Below are 22,692 nucleotides of genomic sequence, written 5' to 3' on the forward strand. Positions count from 1 at the left end.
TAGGGTTTCATCTTTCAATATATGTCGTTTTCAATTGTAAAAAGCTTAATTCACTCATTACATTTCCTATAATGAAGACAATGGATAATGATGTTATCTACAGTAGCTATTATAGAATAATTAAGAATAATAATTAGAACACACTTCCAAAAAAAAAGTAAAATGTTAAATAAAAATTAAGTAAAATGTTAATATTATTAAAAATAGTGACACCTGTGGTGTTAGCGGGTCAAAATTGACCCGCTAGAAGGTACATACCATAGTATACCATAGAAGGTAAAAAGTCATTTATTTTTCATAAACTCAAACTTTATTTTACTCCTGATAGTAAATGCTAATTGAGGACAAGTCTCTCTCACTTTCAAACATGTAAACATTGAATATTGACAATTTGGGGGGAATTGGGCCACACTTCTCTGCCGGGTCAAATTTAACACCACAAGTGTCACTTTTTTTTAAAGACCATCAGAATTAACAAAAATGGTGGTAATTCATTTTGTAGCGTTAAAATAGCTGTCTCTGAGGATATCATGAAGCTTTGTTCCAATAAAGAAATGTAAAGGGTACTTTTTACCTATTTAAACTTGAAAATGGGTCAAATATTTCCCTAACACAATGGAAGGGTATAGTATATAGTATATATAAATATCTTAAACCAAACTCTCTAAATATTAAGGAAATATCTGCGCTATATTTACTGTGCTGGTTTTAAGACCAGCTCATGGCTCGTGTAGCCTAAGTGCAATCACATTTTGACTTTTCTCACTGCACACATGTGGGTGCACAGATTGAGCGCAAAAACATTTGGAAACACGACGTGGGTTCTGGGTGTGAATGTGGCAACCACGTTGGTTGGAAACTAGCAAATAACACCTGCGGTTCATATTTGTGCTGCTTTGCAAAGAGTGCAAGACGTTTAATCATCAATCAATCATCCAAACAATCATATAGTTCTTACACTTTAAGATCTTTTAAAAGTGTTAAAAAATAGCAGATGTACAAGCTCGCAGCGCGCAGTGACGCCTGTGAGCTTGTACATCTACAATTTTTTTTTAAAACCAGCGCAAAAATTGAAAATGACACAGATGATGCTTTCCCGGTTTTCATGGGTTAAAGACATAAGCTATAAAGACAACATGTACACACAGTCAAGTAGTTTGAGACTCCAACTGAAAACTAATACATTTGCGCATGTATTGTGTAATGGGAGCATGATTTTGAAACAAACGTCATTCCAATACTATAAATCACATGGTTTAGGTGAAGTGACATGTTCAGTCATTCATCCAGAGACCACGCCCCCTTCACAGTCTTATTAAAAGCTGTAACCGTGTTCAATGTTTCATTTCAACCTCTCTGTTCAACACAATGCATCTGATCACACTCGGCCTTGGGCTTATGCTGTTACCAACAGGTACGTCCTGTTTGATTCTATCTGGGTTTAATGTTTTATTTTTTATTATTTAATTTGTTTCTGTATGTATTTGTTATGAATTTATTCCACCCCAATCTTGGGACACTAACTTTAAACTAGTCACATTTAACAGAAAGGTGTCTGCTGTCTGTCTTTGATATGAGTGAGGACCAACTGCTCAGTAGTTGTTGAAGCTGCTAGACAGACATAATGCCAAACCTACTGAGTAGGCCTACTATTGGTACTGTAGGTGGCAGTGTTCATTTGGCAGCAAATCAGCAAATTTAGTTTAAAGCCCCATTCGCACAGGGTTAATATTATTTAGGGACCTCAAGTGATTTGTAATAATTACGGGAGGACGTCTGTTTTTTAATGCCGTGCAAATTGAATTATTACAGGCCAAAAAAAGCTTGTAGATCTGCTCTTTTCGGAGCAAGACATCCGCACACAACCAAACATAAAATGACCATTCTTACAGTATTTCTACTGGATCTCTTCTCCACTAGTCCCTTCCTAACACTTTAGTCTTGTTGTTATTTGTTGACGAAATTGTCAATTTATTTAGTCATAATGTTGTCATCATAGCCTAGTTTTCATTTAGTTTTTATTTAGTTTTCATCAGTCAAAAAAAAGGTAGTCGACGAACATGTTTCGTCGTAATTTTAGTCGATGAAAATAATTATTGCATCAAATTCAGTTTAACCAGATCTAAGCTTGTATGAAAATACAAATCTTGATATTGAATTTACGATATCTGCGAAACAATTTAACAATACAAATCTTGCATGGGGAATTGAGGGTGCTGGCAAAAAATATTTTCAGATGGGGGGTCCGCGGTCAAATACATATTCCTTTGGGGGTCCTTGACATGAAAATGTTTGAGAACCACTGCACTACTCCACATGTCTACTTTATTTGGATAATGACATTTAAAGGGAATTTTGCTCAGCCACATTTAGAAGAAAATACTTAACTTTCACTATATTTATGAACCTGACAGTTACTTCTAGTTCTGAAGAGACGCTTTCAAACTTCAAGCCTTCCAACTGTAAGAGGAAGCTGGACCACATCATGTAATGACCTGTTAATAACCAAATGCTCCCAAAACAATGATCTATCAGATTAGGGAGTCATAAACTTCAAATAATAACGCAATAATTTGCAGTAATAAAGAAACAAAATGATAAACATATTACTCCTCAGAAGAGATTGAAGGACGTATTACTTCCATTTCCACACTTTTCAACACTATCCTCAGGAGGATAAATCAAACAGTGGCAAAATGATGAAAGGTTAAACTAACACACTGCTCCTAATACACATGCATGATGGAATGTGTTTAATGTTTACATTTGTTTTATATTGTAACCTGACTATGTCTTCTATCTGTTGTCTCAGGATATGCTTTGAGATGTTACGTGTGTGACCCGGGAGATACAGGAGAATGTACTGAAGAAAGACAGAACTGTCCTAATAGTTCTGATAAATGTGCTGCAATAACAGGCAGAAACTATCTAGGTATGTAGCAGAAGTACTTCTGCATTTCATTTTTGTGAGGTAAAACTCTGTCATACATTACAGTATCTTTCTAGTATGATTAAAATGGTAACTGGTGCATTTATATAGCGCCAGGCGCTCTACAATGATTACATTCACACACATTCACACACCGATGGCATCTGCTCATCAGGAGACACTTCGACACTAACTCTGGGGGAGCCCGGGATCGAACTGGGAACCATCCGGTTCACCAAGCGGTACCAAATGGTACATTTATATAGCGTCTTTATCCAAGGCGCTTTACAATGAGTGTGCGTTACATTCACCCATTCACACACATTCATACACCGATGGCGGAGGAAACCATGCAAGGCACCAACCTGCTCATCAGTAGCAATTAGGGGTTCAGTGTCTTGCTCAAGGACACTTCAACACTAACTAGGATCCTTCCGGTTGCAAAATGGCCGCTCTGCCTCCGAGCCACTGCCGCCCCATTAAGATAGTTATTTGGCAGAGATATAATATCTTGTTTGTTTTCTAGGTCCAACTAAGTACATAGATGTTACTGTGAAGAGTTGCGAAGCAGATGATGAGTGTGTTACTGGCTCAGTGCATGTTAAAAATGTCATTGTAACCATCCAGTGTTGTTACACTGACCTCTGCAACACAATGGCACGTAAGTAACTACATTATAACCATCTGTTGTGTTTTAATCTATGTTTGATAAACTCTATGACATGTACATATGAATGATAAACATTATAACACTGTACATATGAATGATAAATACTATAACACTGTACATATGAATGATAAACACTATAACACTGTACATATGAATGATAAATACTATAACACTGTACATATGAATGATAAACATTATAACACTGTACATATGAATGATAAATACTATAACACTGTACATATGAATGATAAACACTTGTTTTATTGTACATGAGGTTAAAGGTTGAACACATCATCAATATGACATTTTATACATTTAACCCTTACAGCTCCTGTCAACGCTACTCCCAACGGTTTGAAGTGCTACACTTGCCAAGATGACGACTGCTCCCACATTCTATCATGTACTGGAGATCAGGATCACTGCTTCTCAGCAATAGGTAATAAATACGCTTATGAATTTATATGATATGATTTACCCATATATTTCATATTCCTCAGTTCAGAAGTATGTTCAATGATTTTTATAGACGTGGGGCATTACATTAAGTAGAGATAGTAAGTGTGTGTGTGTGTGTGTGTGTGTGTGTGTGTGTGTGTGTGTGTGTGTGTGTGTGTGTGTGTGTGTGTGTGTGTGTGTGTGTGTGTGTGTGTGTGTGTGTGTGCGCGCGCGTGCGTGCGTGCGTGCGTGCGTGCGTGCGTGTCACTGGTTCTCAACCTTCTTTAATTGTGGAGTATTAAGTTGTAGATGTTTTTGTTTTGTTTTGTCACAGATACGGACAGCGAAGGAAATGTGGAGACCATGGTGGGCTGCACCTCAAAGGGCCTGTGTGATCATGGACTAGCTGATGGAGAAAAGGCTGAAGAGTGCTGTGAAGGTGACTTGTGCAACGATGCTGAGTTTAGGGCTAAAAGTTCTCGAAGCGCTGCTAGTTTTACTCCTATAATCACTACTATCCTAGCATCACTGCTGTTCGTCCTGAATCCTATAATCACTGCTGTTAATCCAACAAGTACTGCTGTTAATCCAACAAGTGCTTCAGGCAACTGTGAAACCACTGGTACACTACGTTTCATTAAAACGTAGACGGTATACCATCTAGTTTTAGGAGTCTCTAGGGCTCCGTTCTATCTCTGCACAGGTTCTTTACATCCAGGGAAGAGCAGAGACATCACCCAAACAACCACACCAATAATTAATTCAACAAGTTCAATCATAAAACCATTGTATATAGAAAAGAGGGAATTCAAATTAAAATGACCCAGCAGGGCAAAAAATACAAATAACATCAATGTAGTTGTCTTGTCTACATGAACCAGAAATGGTTTATGCAGGCACCAACGTCTGCCCCAGGAGCCAATCATAGCAGAGGGCAGATTTAATATGGACCAGAGCTTCCTCCCTAAAAATGTATTTTTTTAATGGCTCAAGTGTTTTACACTTCTTGATATATCTAACTGTAATTGTATTCATCATGCAATTATTTCCACAAATTGTTCAAATAAGCAAATTATGTCATTAAATATGCACAATACCAACATTTTTCTCAGCAGAAATGGATTCTACTGGTAACATTACCGTAGGGTCAACTGTTTATAAGACCATTGGTTTCCAAAAAGTATTGTCTAGAAGTAATATAAATGATTCACACACGTACAGTTTTATATGGGGGTAGGTTTGTTTAGAGAGTGATAACTACTTCATTAAGCTACTAGGTTGGCAGATGTATCATATCAAAATATAAACTAGAGACAAAAATACGAAACTGGCAGGGCAGACAGAACTGGGTAGATTGTGACATGGCTATTTTCACTATTTCTTAAAAGTGTTTTTTAAATGGATGGAATTTCTTTTATCTCTTTAGATTTTTAGAAACTTTCTGTAATTCTTTTGAAAAATGTTAGTTGTTTTTTTGTTTTTGTTTTGTGAAAAATGTTGAAAAATGCTTTTCCATTCAACTTTTTTTGCCATTTGCTCAGTAACCGTTCTGATGTGTTGCTTTATTATTTGTTAAGTTTGATTGAGTCCTGTTTGTATTTGAGGAAAAAGAAAAACAGTTTACTTTTTTGTATGTTTTTTGTATTTAGGGGAATACATTATGTTTTGTATAAATGTAGGAAAAAAAACATCCAAACATAATGAATGTTATTGACCTGAAATCTCAAGCAGCAACATGACACTGTAGTCTATGGTTTTGTTGCTGCAATTCAGATTAGACAAAGGCATCTGATTTGTGTTGACAGTGTGAACGTAGCCTAACAGACAGAATGTGGGTCGTGCATGGAACGTCCTGTGTGAAAGTCCTGTGTGGAAAGTTGTTTAATGCACTGGTTCTCAAAGTGGGGTCCAGGAGGGTACCCCAGGGGTCCTTGGAGGGGTTCCCGGGGGTCCCCAACAACATTTGTTACCGTACCAATTTAAAAATAGCAGATATACAATCTCAGAGCACATCGCTTCATGCAGTGCTGCGAGCTTGTACATCTGCTTTTTTTATTAAGAATCTTGGAAGTGTTTGAAAAACTTTGAATAATTTAGAAATGTTCCTTCCCTTCTGGGGGTTCCTGGCACAAAACATTCTCAGATGTGGGGTCTGCAGCCAAATATATATCAATTTGGGGGTCCTTGGCACTAAAAAGTTTGAAAACTTCTGGATTATGAACACAAATCAACAGTCCTGTAAATTAAGTATTAAACTCAACTGTGAAATAAATGATAAGGTGGAAAGTTTTCTGACTGTGGTTGACTGTCCCTGCTGTCTGTGGTTGATGTAAAAATAAAATGCAGGAAGCTTGTGCTTATGTTCTGAAGTATATTTTACGGTCCAGCGCGACACTTGGTGCCACGCTATGAGCTTGGAGGAGCAAGATACGTCCGGGTCTTTTGCGGGGTCGCTACAGTATTTTACTGCTATTACAGATACAACTTTTAAACCACTACTAATGAAACAAGACATCAGTAGAATGAATTTGGGAACAGACGCCATGAGAGAAAGGACATGCAATTAATAATTGTTTTGTCATGTTGAATGAGAAAGATAATTTGTGTCATCAACTAAATCTGAACAGCGATGGTGAAGAAAGGAAACTTTGAAAGACACTTTCCGACAAACCTCAAATTATTTCACAAGACTTACAGAGAAAGTGAAGGGTGTAGGCTACTGTACATGAAGTGCTGTCAGCAATATGTGAAATACGTCTCGTCAGCAACAACTGCACAGCGGTGGTGAAGCAAGGGAACTAGGAAAGACGCTTTCTAACAAACCACAAACCATTTCACAACACCTGTCTAGCTGACTGTCAACTGAACGTGCACTGTGTGCATGCGTTTGTGTGTGTGTGTGTGTGTGTGTGCTACAAACCGCCACCGTTGACCCGGTCACTGTGAAATTTTGCACGCACATTCCCACTAGGTCGAGGAAGAAATGCCAACAAATTGGCCTGTTATAGCGCCACCAGCAGGTCTAATTTAGCAAAACACATTTTTGGAACGAAATGCCTCAAATCGCGAATACAGTGTCCGATTGCCATGCAAGGCCTAAGATGAAATGGCACCCTTTTCACATTGACCTATTATAGCACCACCAGGAGGCCACAATAATCTACCTGACCTGGCGGAGACTTGTGCTCCGACTCTCCGAGGAGCACTTTTTCTAGTTTGTTATCAGCTGGGCAAGCGAGCACTGGCTCTGGTGCCTAATGACAGCAACTGGAGGCAGGGTTTTGAGGACAACTGTTTTAGATGGCTATTATGGCTTACACAAAACAGAAACCAAGGAGTATACATTTCAAGAGGGAGGGATCATCACAGTAAATACAGTACACAGGCCCTATAGTCAGGATCCAAAGGCCCAAAAGCTGAAGAAACATGACATGGCATGCTATACTTTTTGTTTTCTTTTAATTTGGTCCATAAGGTTCACTGAATGAGAGGTCTGCTCTGCCGGAAACATCGCAAAACAATATTATTTGTGGCCATTTTTGTACATGATTATTTCTCTTAGAGTCCTCAGTGGGTTGTGTAGGCTGTCAATAAATGCTTCCCAGATACACAGAACACATGAGTGGACAAAACCAAGAAATGCACTCAAAAAACCTTTCCAAAATAATGATTAATCAACATTTCTATTCAAAAAAATACACCCGTTCTTTGTATTTTTTCCATTATTTTTTACATCAATAGTAGCTTTGCCCTGAATTATGACACCAGCTAATATGCCATTCTATTCAGCAAACCTTTTTTGTCATTCAACAGTTAGTGTCTGGGAAATCTGGATGGGGACAAATAAGATAGACACAATAAGTCAAAGACAACAGTTCAAGTTTAAAATAATGAGTGATTATATTTTTAGAAACACAAGCGGCAGTATCAGCCCTTCAATAGTGCTTAAGATCAATGAGACACAACAGAGAGACAGACAGATTTAAACCTACCACACATTCAAGGGCAAAACGCACAGTTTGTGTGGTCCAGTCACACCTACACAGCCAGGGGTAGACAACTCGAGGGGGAAGTGCTCTCGTGGAGAGACGGACAGTTACACACAGGGACTGCGCCGATGCATAGTGAGCAAACAAACTGAAGCCCAACGGGCCAGCTTTGGCCAAGGAAACACAGTGAGGACACGCACACGGCGTGGACAAGCGTGACAACTGAAGCCCAACGGGCCAGCTGAAGAAACCGGTCTGAGGACCCGCACACAAAGAAAATAGACACTGAGGAGGGCAGAGAGTCTGCTGCTTAAATACTGCTGGTAATCAGCCCACTGATTAGTGGGAGGAGGATGGGCCGTGGGCAGTGTGAAAAATGTGAAAAAATGAAGCTTTTATGAGCCAATCAATGTTTTCCATACAATTCAAAATGGTGGGAGATCTAAAGGTCAGAGATCAAAAGTCAGAGTGTGAAAGCTGTTCAGCATGAGGAGACGCATATGTGTATTGAAGTTTCATGGCTGTAGGTCAAACAGGGCATGAGTTGTACCTGTTCAAAGTTGGCACTTTCAATTGAGTGCTATAGCACCACCCTTTGACGAATGAGTGTGAGATTCATTTATTGATAGTTTTTCATGACCATCTACCATATGGCCGAGTTTCGTAAAAAGCGTATGCACGGTTAAGCCAGAACTGCGAAAAGTGGCAGAAGAAGAAGAAAATAACTGCTCAATATGGCGGACAATCTAAGGGCGGAGCGTACAGGTCAAAGTGATAGATGTTTTCTTCATGAGTCAAGGCACAAGTGTAAGCAAGTTTCACGACTTTCGGCCAGACGAGGCATGACTTATGCCTGTTTAAAGTTTGCATTCTCAAAGAATTGCTATAGCGCCCCCCTTTGGCCAATTGGAGTAAGATTGGTTTCAGCGATATTTGGAATGATCCTCTACATTACTGCAAAGTTTCAAACAAATGCGAGTCTGCATGTATGTGTTAGGGGCAGATGAATAATTGTCATAAAACTGCAATATTCATTGGCTCATAAAAGTTTAACGTTTTCACTTAGAAAAAACCCACGTGCATCAATCTGTCGGTATAGGTCCAAAGTTCACGTGCAGAAAGTTTCTTGCAGATTGCTCAAAAATCCCAGGAGGAGTTTGATTTTAACTGCTTTTCATATAATTCAAAATGGTGGGAGATCTAAAGGTCAGAGGTCAAAAGTCAGAGTGTGAAAGTTGTTAGGCATGAGGAGACGCGTGTGTATCGAAGTTGCATGTTTGTAGGTCAAACAGGGCATGAGTTGTACCTGTTCAAAGTTGGCATTTTTCAATTGATTGCTACAGCGCCACCCTTTGGCCGATGGTTTTGAGTTTCGCATAGCCCTCTACCATATTGCCGAGTTTCTTAAAACGTGACCACACGGTTAGGCCGTGACAGAAAAAAATGTTTCAAAGAGGTTTCGAGACTTACAGGCCTCGAACCCTCAATGATTACAAATACGAACCCATGAACAAGAGGAGAGCTACAAGAGTCTGATGATGAACCGAGTACAATCTCTTCAGTCATTCTCTTATCACAACTTCACAAGCACATTATTATCACTCAACTCAAACACCGTGTTGACGCCATGTTGGTGCAGTCCAGGGCTGTCTGAGTTGATAAACAGAGATATTAGAACTTTATCATCAGGATATTTTAGAATGTATTGATTTGGCGTATCTGTACTACAACAAGATGGTTCAAAACAACACACACACACACACACACACAAAAATGTTTTCTGTGATACTGATACATGATGATTCAATCAGTTTAAAATGACAGTGACACACAACTCATTGATCGAATCAGTGTTATTTGTCATGTTGCCTTGTTGGAGCCGACGACATTTGTGTCTCTCTCACGCACGCACGCACACATGCACGCATACAACAGCACCTTCTCTCCTCTGAAACAGAAGTGCCGTGTCTCTTTCCACATTACTGCACAAATTCCACAGTTGTCAAATTGCTGCCACAGGTGATTGCCTAAGTCCTCTCTCACCGCATCTATAAACCTCCTCTTATGCCTTCGTCTTCTCCTCTTGCCTGGCAGCTCCATCTTCAGCATCCCTCTCCCAATGTACCCCTCATCTCTCCTCCGCAAACCATTTCAACCTCGCTTCTCTTGCTTTATCCCCTAACTTTCTAATGTAGTCGTTCACCTTTTTTTATTTAACCAAGTCTACTCCTAACATATCTACCTATCTGACAGTTGCAACAAACCAATCTAAATGTATTTCAAAATCGTTTGAGAATTCAGCGAGTTGTGATTATTTTAATTGTGGAGAGGCCTCCTGCTTCAATAGACCTACAGTACAACATGGAGCATACCAGCCTTAGGGGGCACGGCTTGCCCCTGTCTGTAAGACAACTGCGTTGGCACATCGCTGCAATGAACAGCAGCTGCCAGTTCAGTATACATGTACATGTACATTGTTGCTGTTCGCAGAAACCTCCATATTCTAACTTTTTGTGTTTGTTGGTAAATTATCATCCTACTTATCATTCTACAGCGTCACACAAAAGTATCAAAAGTAGCAGATAACATATGAGGTTTCCACCAATAAATAGTTTATTTATAACAGAACATTCTTCTTCATAAATCTGCTTTTTTCCTATTAATGTGTGGGCTTTGCATTGGAATAAACCTTCTGAAACCAGGACCTACTGTACATAATTAACCACTTAATCCCAGTAGTATACTTAGTTGGCCGGAGTCCCCCTAGGTCCGCTCCATTTCCCCCTCTACACCAAAGGTCTTTGCCGAAAATAGCCGATGTTGTTGCGAGTTAGATCGGCTATTTTTGGCAAATGTTTGCTCCAGAATAGGGTAGGGTTCATGTGGTTGAATATGACAGTATTTTGAATGAAGATAAAATAATTAACTTTTTAATTCTCAAACGCACGCACGCATGCATGCATAGCAGTTCAAATGGTCTACTTTAACTCATAATAATGCAGTTTAGTTCTTGACTTCACTCCTTGGTGAACGCATGGTTGGTATATGTGTACTTTTAGCATGTTTTCACACGTGGTTTTTCTCTGTAGCTTCGCAGTGTTCTTACTGGCAGGGAGGAGCAAGGTGTGAAACCAACAAGAGGCTCAACGCTCTGAATATCTGACCACGAGAGTGAGGAGCAGGAAACATTGTTGCAGCTGCATTTATATTTAACCCTTAAAGAAGTCATAGTTGTCTATAAGACTACGATGAAACAACACAATATAACAATAACAAATGCAGTGAATTTAACTCCTCCAAACATGTAATCAGTGATATACTCTAGAAAATAGTAAAATCTTAAAACAATTGGGTTCTCTAGACTCTACACAACCCAGTCATTTTAAGATACTGTAATAAAACTCAACAGATTTTCAAATCAGGTTGCATCATACACATACTGTAAGGATAATCTTCATGCACACACTACAACATTTAATTGCACATCAAATGCTACAGGACATAAGATTATTGGGCGTCATGCAGCAATAAGTTCCTAATGTTTCCCCTTACATTTCTTCCTAAGTTAATTCCTAAGTGAAGTCGAGTCAGATTCATGAAACGTTTTGCTGCTTGGACTGCGATATTTACTGCAATGTCACAGGCAATGACTGCAACGACTGCGCACAATGAAACCTTACTGAAAGCAGTATTTTAGTGCCTAGAAGGGACTCATCCGTGAGCAGTCTGTTTCTGCAGACCATGATGATGTGTTACAAAAAGCAGCTGAACCAGTGCCATCTACTGTCCTGTTCTGAGTATCTGGTTTCCTCATTTAACATGATCTTTAATCTCATGCAACCCTAAACTGATATCTCAAAACTTTTGTTGGTGAGTGAGTGTATGTGCTTGCGTGCCTGCGTGTGTGTGTGTGTGTGTGTGTGTGTGTGTGTGTGTGTGTGTGTGTGTGTGTGTGTGTGTGTGTGTGTGTACGTGCACATTTACCCGCACATTGCTTGTGTGAGTGTGTTTCCTGTGTCAAACTGTCTCTAGAACGGAGACACAGTAGTGCTGCCAATGTCTGGTCTCTCTGATGCCAGTCAAAAGGTGCCCCTCCCCCCAAACCCTGCTGACTGCTGTTAGAAATGTTTTCAGTTTGATGCTTCTGTTGCTTTTCATCGCATTCCTTCTCTTCACCCAGACATTGGCAAATTATCAACCGTTTCACAAGACAAGGTAACATTGTACCATATGCTAACAACCGCAAAGACCGCAACAACTGACCGCCTTGCCCTTTCTGCAACGCAAATTATAATCAATAGCCTTAAAATTGTAATTTAAAGGGATATTTCGCTTTAAAAAAAACTTTGGGTCATTTTATAGTCTACACAGGCTTTTGTGAACCCCCCAGACCGTTTTTAAGTTGCTTGATTCAGTATTTAGATATTTGATATTCATTTTATCAGACACACCACCTTCCTATACAAACCCATTATAACTTCAAACTCCATTTTTAACATGTTAGATTCATCAACAACACCCGTCCTTGGTTCCGGTGACTCACCCTGCCCTCCTAATACGCGAGGGGGCCGTGTTTTTTCGATTACTTTTCATTTATTTTAATTGTATTTATTTTTTCATTTTCCTCAAAAAAAAAAATTAAAAAAGTTATCGAAAAAACACGGCCCGTTCGCGTATTAGGAGGGCAGGGTGAGTCAGCAGAACCAAGGACGTTGTTTTTGATGAATCTAACATGTTAAAAATGGAGTTTGAAGTTATAATGGGTTTGTATAGGAAGGGGGCGTGTCTGATAAAAGGAATATAAAATATCTAAATACTGAATCAAGCAACTTAAAAACTGTCTTGGGGGCTCACCAAAGCCTGAGTACACAATCAAATGACCCAAAGTTTTTTTGAAAGTGAAATATCCCTTTAAGATGAAACCCTAGGCTAAGCTTACAGAATATTACTAGACTAATCAACAAGCTTTGTAAGTCAAAGGGATAAGTTTAAGAATTAGTTGTCAGAAAATGTTGATAGGATTTACAGGAGTTTTTGTTGTTGTTTTATATTTATATTTTTGCTTTGATAATGCATCCAGATGCAAAGTCCTCCGTTGACAGTCACAGCACTGGCCACAGGTCAGACTGTGCAGACAACGTCATCCTTCTTTGGATTGTGTTGTCATTATTGGCCTTCTTTGAAGAAAGGAGGTTGCCTGGCTATGCACTGTACTGTAGTACTATGTGTGTATACTTCCCCGTCTGGAGGATATCCATCCAGAGCGCTTGTTCTGCACCTACAACAGCATGATTTAATACCTTTGCCAAGTCCTCTGTCTGGATGGAGTAGCTCCTAGTGTTTGAAATACTGTCCTACAGTATATAGCCTCTGTGCTCTGTTTTCAAATCATGGCCATATCCCCCAATGCTGTGTGATTTACTAGGGATGTTGTTTTTGTGCACCAAAACCAAGCCCATCACAGAACGCTACAAATGTATAATACAATTTGGAAACAGTGTTGCGGTGTGCACCTGTCGCTTTTTACTTATTGGACATTTTTATTGTAACTGCACTGCACTGTGCTGTACTGACAGTGTAACTTATAGTACAGAGACAAAAAGGTATAGAAATATTTTTTTACAGCAGGATAAAAGGATAAAAGTAAGACAATTATAGATGGTAGGCTATATAGTAGCACATTATGAACTTGACAGTGCTTAGTGACAGTTTTTGTGGAGATAACTCATGTGGAATAATTTCTTTATTCACTGTTAGAGTAAAACCTTATTGTCAGTAATCATGTATACTAGACCACCCGACTAGCATTTGCATGTGATGTGATTTGGTATATGTATAAGAACTAGAAGTTCGGGCCGCTATGCGGCCCGAACGTCTAGCGTGACGCGTCGTTCACTTTGCAGTGCGCCATGTCTGGCGTTGTATCTCCAGCCGTTGTGGCTTTGGTGAAGAGTTCTTGTGGTGGAGAGAGTTCCTTGTATAGATTATTACTATTTATCACTATGGAAGCCGTCGAACTGGTGCGATCTGACGGCATCCTAGAATTTATAGGTAGGATGTGATGTCATGTGATGTCATGCTGTCGTGAGATTACGTCACACTGGCGTTGTCATCGTGATGTCAGATTACGTCACACCGTCACACTGGCGTCGCATACGGACAACCGACATGGCGCAGGATTCAAATTGTATATATAGATAGGAGAAAGTGGTACAGTCAGCTGGGGCAGTGTGGGTGGGGCATTAAGGCCACTGTGGCCTCAGGGCATGCTATTTTTTTGAGGGGCACAAGGCCAAACTGAGGGGCCATGGCCTTCGTGGCCTTGAAATATATCTTTCAATATATGTCGTTTTCAATTGTAAAAAGCTTAAAATTCACTCATTACATTTCCTATAATGAAGACAATGGATAATGATGTTATCTACAGTAGCTATAATAGAATAATTAAGAATAATAATTAGAACACACTTCCCAAAAAAAAGTAAAATGTTAAATAAAAATTAAGTAAAATGTTAATATTATTACAAATAGTGACACCTGTGGTGTTACCGGGTCAAAATTGACCCGCTAGAAGGTACATACCATAGTATACCATAGAAGGTAAAAAGTCATTTATTTTTCATAAACTCAAACTTTATTTTACTCCTCATAGTAAATGCTAATTGAGGACAAGTCTCTCTCACTTTCAAACATGTAAACATTGAATATTGACAATTTGGGGGGAATTGGGCCACACTTCTCTGCCGGGTCAAATTTAACACCACAAGTGTCACTTTTTTTTTAAGACCATCAGAATGAACACAAATGGTGGTAATTTATTTTGTTGCGTTAAAATAGCTGTCTCTGAGGATATCATGAAGCTTTGTTCCAATAAAGAAATGTAAAGGGTACTTTTTACCTATTTAAACTTGAAAATGGGTCAAATATTTCCCTAACACAATGGAAGGGTTATATAGTATATAATATATATAAATATCTTAAACCAAACTCTCTAAATATTAAGGAAATATCTGCGCTATATTTACTGTGCTGGTTTTAAGACCAGCTCATGGCTCGTGTAGCCTAAGTGCAATTACATTTTGACTTTTCTCACTGCACACAAGATAGAAATGTCTCAAACCACAACAACACACATGTGGGTGCAAAAACATTTGGAAACACGACGTGGCTTCTGGGTGTGAAGGTGGCAACCACGTCAGTTGGAAACTAGCAAATAACACCTGCGGTCCTTATTTGAGCTGCTTTGCAAAGAGTGCAAGACGTTTAACCCTTTAAGGCCTGAGGCCCATTCTACAAATGCCTTCCAAATAATCATATAGTTCTTACACTTTCAAGATCTTTCAAAAGTGTTAAAAAATAGCAGATTTACAAGCTCGCAGCACAAAGTGACGCGCTGAAAATGACACAGATGATGCTTTCCCGGTTTTCATGGGTTAAAGACATAGGCTAAGCTATAAAGACAACATGTACACACAGTCAAGTCGTTTGAGACTCCAACTGAAAACTAATATATTTGCGCATGTATTGTGTAATGGGAGCATGATTTTGAAACAAGAGTCATTCCAATACTTTAAATCACATGGTTTAGGAGAAGTGACATGTTCAGTCATTCATCCAGAGACCACGCCCCCTTCACAGTCTTATTAAAAGCTGTAACCGTGTTCAATGTTTCATTTCAACCTCTCTGTTCAACACAATGCATCTGATCACACTCGGCCTTGGGCTTATGCTGTTACCAACAGGTACGTCCTGTTTGATTCTATCTGGGTTTAATGTTTTATTTTTTATTATTTAATTTGTTTCTGTATGTATTTGTTATGAATTTATTCCACCCAAATCTTGGGACACTAACTTTAAACTAGTCACATTTAACAGAAAGGTGTCTGCTGTCTGTCTTTGATATGAGTGAGGACCAACTGCTCAGTAGTTGTTGAAGCTGCTAGACAGACATAATGCCAAACCTACTGAGTAGGCCTATGGTACTGTAGGTGGCAGTGTTCATTTGGCAGCAAATCAGCACATTTAGTTTAAAGCCCTATTCGCACAGGGTTAATATTATTTAGGGACCTCAAGTGATTTGTAACAATTACGGGAGGACGTCTGTTTTTTAATCCCGTGCAAATTGAATTATTACAGGCCAAAAAAAGCTTGTAGATCTGCTCTTTTCGGAGCAAGACATCCGCACACAACCAAACATAAAATGACCATTCTTATTTCTACTGGATCTCTTCTCCACTAGTCCCTTCCTAACACTTTAGTCTTGTTGTTATTTGTTGAAATTGTCAATATATTTAGTCATAATGTTGTCATCATAGCCTAGTTTTTATTTAGTTTTTATTTAGTTTTCATCAGTCAAAAAAAAGGTAGTCGACGAAGATGTTTCGTCGTAATTTTAGTCGATGAAAATAATTATTGCATCAAATTCAGTTTAACCAGATCTAAGCTTGTATGAAAATACAAATCTTGATATTGAATTTACGATATCTGTGAAACAATTTAACAATACAAATCTTGCATGGGGAATTGAGGGTGCTGGCACAAAATATTTTCAGATGGGGGGTCCGCGGTCAAATACATATTCCTTTGGGGGTCCTTGACATGAAAATGTTTGAGAACCACTGCACTACTCCACATGTCTACTTTATTTGGATAATGACATATAAAGGGAATTTTGCTCAGCCACCCTAACCCACATCATGTAATGACCTGTTAATAACCAAATGCTCCCAAAACAATGATCTATCAGATTAGGGAGTCATAAACTTCAAATAATAACGCAATAATTTGCAGTAATAAAGAAACAAAATGATAAACATATTACTCCTCAGAAGAGATTGAAGGACGTTTTACTTCCATTTCCACACTTTTCAACACTATCCTCAGGAGGATAAATCAAACAGTGGCAAAATGATGAAAGGTTAAACTAACACACTGCTCCTAATACACATGCATGATGGAATGTGTTTAATGTTTACATTTATTTTTTGTTGTAACCTGACTATGTCTTCTATCTGTTGTCTCAGGATATGCTTTGAGATGTTACGTGTGTGACCCAGGAGATACAGGAGGAAAATGTATTGAAGAAAGACAGTACTGTCCTAATAGTTCTGGTAAATGTGCTGCAACAACATACAGAAGATATCTAGGTATGTAGCAGAAGTATAACCTCTGCATTTCATTTTTGTGAGGTAAAACTCTGTCATACATTACAGTATCTTTCTAGTATGATTAAAATGGTAAATGGTGCATTTATATAGCACCAGGCGCTCTACAATGATTACATTCACACACATTCACTCACCGATGGCATCTGCTCATCAGGAGACACTTCGACACTAACTCTGGGGGAGCCCGGGATCGAACTGGGAACCATCCGGTTCACCAAGCGGTACCAAATGGTACATTTATATAGCGTCTTTATCCAAGGCGCTTTACAATGAGTGTGCGTTACATTCACCCATTCACACACATTCATACACCGATGGCGGAGGAAACCATGCAAGGCACCAACCTGCTCATCAGTAGGAATTAGGGGTTCAGTGTCTTGCTCAAGGACACTTCAACACTAACTAGGATCCTTCCGGTTTCCAAATGGCCGCTCTGCCTCCTGAGCCACTGCCGCCCCATTAAGTTATTTGGCAGAGATATAATTTCTTGTTTGTTTTTTAGGTCCAACTAAGTACATTGAGGTTACCCAGAAGAGTTGCAATGGAGAGTGTGTTCCTAACTCACTGCATTTTAAAAATGTCATTGTAACCACCCAGTGTTGTTACACTGACCTCTGCAACACAATGGCACGTAAGGAACTACATTATAACCATCTGTTTTAATCTATGTTTGATAAACTCTATGACCTGTACATATGAATGATAAACATTATAACACTGTACATATGAATGATAAATACTATAACACTGTACATATGAATGATAAACACTATAACACTGTACATATGAATGATAAACACTATAACACTGTACATATGAATGATAAATACTATAACACTGTACATATGAATGATAAATACTATAACACTGTACATATGAATGATAAATACTATAACACTGTACATATGAATGATAAATACTATAACACTGTACATATGAATGATAAATACTATAACACTGTACATATGAATGATAAATACTATAACACTGTACATATGAATGATAAATACTATAACACTGTACATATGAATGATAAACATTATAACACTGTACATATGAATGATAAATACTATAACACTGTACATATGAATGATAAACACTTGTTTTATTGTACATGAGGTTAAAGGTTGAACACATCATCAATATGACATTTTATGCATTTAACCCTTACAGCTCCTGTCAACGCTGCTCCCAACGGTTTGAAGTGCTACACTTGCCAAGATGACGACTGCTCCCACATTCTATCATGTACTGGAGATCAGGATCACTGCCACTCATTGATAGGTAATAAATACGCTTATGAATTTATATGATATGATTTACCCATATATTTAATATTCCTCAGTTCAGAAGTATGTTCAATGATTTTTATAGACATGGGGCATTACATTAAGTAGAGATAGTAATGTGTGTGTGTGTGTGTGTGTGTGTGTGTGTGTGTGTGTGTGTGTGTGTGTGTGTGTGTGTGTGTGTGTGCGTGCGTGCGTGCGTGCGTGCGTGCGTGCGTGCGTGCGTGCGTGCGTGCGTGCGTGCGTGCGTGCGTGCGTTTGTGTGTGTGTCCGTTTTATGTCACTGGTTCTCAACCTTCTTTAATAGTGGAGTATTAAGTTGTAAATTATTTTGTTTTGTTTTGTCACAGATACGGACAGCGAAGGAAATGTGGTGACCATGGTGGGCTGCGCCTCAAAGGGCTCGTGTTATCTTGGACTAGCTGATGGAGAAAAGGCTGTAGCATGGTGCTGTGAAGGTGACTTGTGCAACAATGCTGAGTTTAGGGCTAAAAGTTCTAGGGCTAAAAGTTCTAGAAGCGCTGCTGTTAGTCTCACACCTATAATCACTACTATCCTAGCATCGCTGCTGTTGGTCCTATAATCACTGCTGTTAATCCTACAAATACTGCTGTTAATCCAACAATTACACGTTTCATTAAAACGTAGACGGTATACCATCTAGTTTTAGGAGTCTCTAGGGCTCCGTTCTATCTCTGCACAGGTTCTTTACATCCAGGGAAGAGCAGAGACATCACCCAAACAACCACACCAATAATTAATTCAACAAGTTCAATCATAAAACCATTGTATATAGTCAGAAAAGAGGGAAATAAAATTAAAATGACCCAGCAGGGCAAAAATACAAATAACACCAATGTAGTTGTCTTGTCTACATGAACCAGAAATGGTTTATGCAGGCACCAACGTCTGCCCCAGGAGCCAATCATAGCAGAGGGCAGATTTAATTTGGACCAGAGCTTCCTCCCTAAAAATGTATTTTTTTGATGGCTCAAGTGTTTTACACTTCTTGATATATCTAACTGTAATTGTATTCATCATGCAATTATTTCCACAAATTGTTCAAATAAGCAAATTATGTCATTAAATATGCACAATACCAACATTTTTCTCAGCAGAAATGGATTCTACTGGTAACATTACCGTAGGGTCAACTGTTTATAAGACCATTGGTTTCCAAAAAGTATTGTCTAGAAGTAATATAAATGATTCACACACGTACAGTTTTATATGGGGGTAGGTTTGTTTAGAGAGTGATAACTACTTCATTAAGCTACTAGGTTGGCAGATGTATCATATCAAAATATAAACTAGAGACAAAAATACGAAACTGGCAGGGCAGACAGAACTGGGTAGATTGTGACATGGCTATTTTCACTATTTCTTAAAAGTGTTTTTTAAATGGATGGAATTTCTTTTATCTCTTTAGATTTTTAGAAACTTTCTGTAATTCTTTTGAAAAATGTTAGTTGTTTTTTTGTTTTTGTTTTGTGAAAAATGTTGAAAAATGCTTTTCCATTCAACTTTTTTTGCCATTTGCTCAGTAACCGTTCTGATGTGTTGCTTTATTATTTGTTAAGTTTGATTGAGTCCTGTTTGTATTTGAGGAAAAAGAAAAACAGTTTACTTTTTTGTATGTTTTTTGTATTTAGGGGAATACATTATGTTTTGTATAAATGTAGGAAAAAAAACATCCAAACATAATGAATGTTATTGACCTGAAATCTCAAGCAGCAACATGACACTGTAGTCTATGGTTTTGTTGCTGCAATTCAGATTAGACAAAGGCATCTGATTTGTGTTGACAGTGTGAACGTAGCCTAACAGACAGAATGTGGGTCGTGCATGGAACGTCCTGTGTGAAAGTCCTGTGTGGAAAGTTGTTTAATGCACTGGTTCTCAAAGTGGGGTCCAGGAGGGTACCCCAGGGGTCCTTGGAGGGGTTCCCGGGGGTCCCCAACAACATTTGTTACCGTACCAATTTAAAAATAGCAGATATACAATCTCAGAGCACATCGCTTCATGCAGTGCTGCGAGCTTGTACATCTGCTTTTTTTATTAAGAATCTTGGAAGTGTTTGAAAAACTTTGAATAATTTAGAAATGTTCCTTCCCTTCTGGGGGTTCCTGGCACAAAACATTCTCAGATGTGGGGTCTGCAGCCAAATATATATCAATTTGGGGGTCCTTGGCACTAAAAAGTTTGAAAACTTCTGGATTATGAACACAAATCAACAGTCCTGTAAATCAAGTATTAAACTCAACTGTGAAATAAATGATAAGGTGGAAAGTTTTCTGACTGTGGTTGACTGTCCCTGCTGTCTGTGGTTGATGTAAAAATAAAATGCAGGAAGCTTGTGCTTATGTTCTGAAGTATATTTTACGGTCCAGCGCGACACTTGGTGCCACGCTATGAGCTTGGAGGAGCAAGATACGTCCGGGTCTTTTGCGGGGTCGCTACAGTATTTTACTGCTATTACAGATACAACTTTTAAACCACTACTAATGAAACAAGACATCAGTAGAATGAATTTGGGAACAGACGCCATGAGAGAAAGGACATGCAATTAATAATTGTTTTATCATGTTGAATGAGAAAGATAATTTGTGTCATCAACTAAATCTGAACAGCGATGGTGAAGAAAGGAAACTTTGAAAGACACTTTCCGACAAACCTCAAATTATTTCACAAGACTTACAGAGAAAGTGAAGGGTGTAGGCTACCGTACATGAAGTGCTGTCAGCAATATGTGAAATACGTCTCGTCAGCAACAACTGCACAGCGGTGGTGAAGCAAGGGAACTAGGAAAGACGCTTTCTAACAAACCACAAACCATTTCACAACACCTGTCTAGCTGACTGTCAACTGAACGTGCACTGTGTGCATGCGTTTGTGTGTGTGTGCTACAAACCGCCACCGTTGACCCGGTCACTGTGAAATTTTGCACGCACATTCCCACTAGGTCGAGGAAGAAATGCCACCCTTTTCAAATTGGCCTGTTATAGCGCCACCAGCAGGTCTAATTTAGCAAACCACATTTTTGGAACGAAATGCCTCAAATCGCGAATACAGTGTCCGATTGCCATGCAAGGCCTAAGATGAAATGGCACCCTTTTCACATTGACCTATTATAGCACCACCAGGAGGCCACAATAATCTACCTGACCTGGCGGAGACTTGTGCTCCGACTCTCCGAGGAGCACTTTTTCTAGTTTGTTATCAGCTGGGCAAGCGAGCACTGGCTCTGGTGCCTAATGACAGCAACTGGAGGCAGGGTTTTGAGGACAACTGTTTTAGATGGCTATTATGGCTTACACAAAACAGAAACCAAGGAGTATACATTTCAAGAGGGAGGGATCATCACAGTAAATACAGTACACAGGCCCTATAGTCGGGATCCAAAGGCCCAAAAGCTGAAGAAACATGACATGGCATGCTACACTTTTTTGTTTTCTTTTAATTTGGTCCATAAGGTTCACTGAATGAGAGGTCGGCTCTGCCGGAAACATCGCAAAACAATATTATTTGTGGCCATTTTTGTACATGATTATTTCTCTTAGAGTCCTCAGTGGGTTGTGTAGGCTGTCAATAAATGCTTCCCAGATACACAGAACACATGTGTGGACAAAACCAAGAAATGCACTCAAAAAACCTTTCCAAAATAATGATTAATCAACATTTCTATTCAAAAAAATACACCCGTTCTTTGTATTTTTTCCATTATTTTTTACATCAATAGTAGCTTTGCCCTGAATTATGACACCAGCTAATATGCCATTCTATTCAGCAAACCTTTTTTGTCATTCAACAGTTAGTGTCTGGGAAATCTGGATGTGGACAAATAAGATGGACACAATAAGTCAAAGACAACAGTTCAAGTTTAAAATTATGAGTGATTATATTTTTAGAAACACAAGCGGCAGTATCAGCCCTTCAATAGTGCTTAAGATCAATGAGACACAACAGAGAGACAGACAGATTTAAACCTACCACACATTCAAGGGCAAAACACACAGTTTGTGCCCGCGGACACACTTTGCGTGGTCCAGTCACACCTACACAGCCAGGGGTAGACAACCCGAGGGGGAAGTGCTCTCGTGGAGAGACGGACATTTACACACAGGGACTGCGCCGATGCATAGTGAGCAAACAAACTGAAGCCCAACGGGCCAGCTTTGGCCAAGGAAACACAGTGAGGACACGCACACGC

The 22,692-nt window shown here is 39.0% G+C and overlaps 1 protein-coding gene across 2 annotated transcripts; it reads left to right on the forward strand.

Annotated features, from left to right (window-relative positions):
- Positions 1–1,341: 1,341 nt before the first annotated feature.
- LOC311056592 (phospholipase A2 inhibitor and Ly6/PLAUR domain-containing protein-like) lies at positions 1,342–20,708 on the forward strand (the record flags this gene model as incomplete). 2 transcript variants are annotated; one of them, XM_084073337.1, is made up of 6 exons in its annotated part: positions 1,342–1,414; positions 2,813–2,932; positions 3,456–3,590; positions 3,928–4,038; positions 4,372–4,498; positions 18,978–20,708. In XM_084073337.1, the coding sequence occupies exons 1-6, from the start codon at positions 1,369–1,371 to the stop codon at positions 19,063–19,065; spliced, it is 627 nt and encodes a 208-aa protein (XP_083929463.1). In that variant the 5' UTR covers positions 1,342–1,368. The 2 variants fall into 2 exon arrangements, with proteins under 2 accessions (XP_083929463.1, XP_083929462.1); XM_084073336.1 differs by lacking the exon at positions 18,978–20,708 and having other exon boundaries at positions 4,372–4,685.
- Between the last annotated feature and the right edge of the window lie 1,984 nt (positions 20,709–22,692).

This window comes from Gymnoscopelus microlampas, assembly GCF_963454915.1.
Source record: "Gymnoscopelus microlampas genome assembly, chromosome: 12".
Classification (NCBI taxonomy): domain Eukaryota; kingdom Metazoa; phylum Chordata; class Actinopteri; order Myctophiformes; family Myctophidae; genus Gymnoscopelus; species Gymnoscopelus microlampas.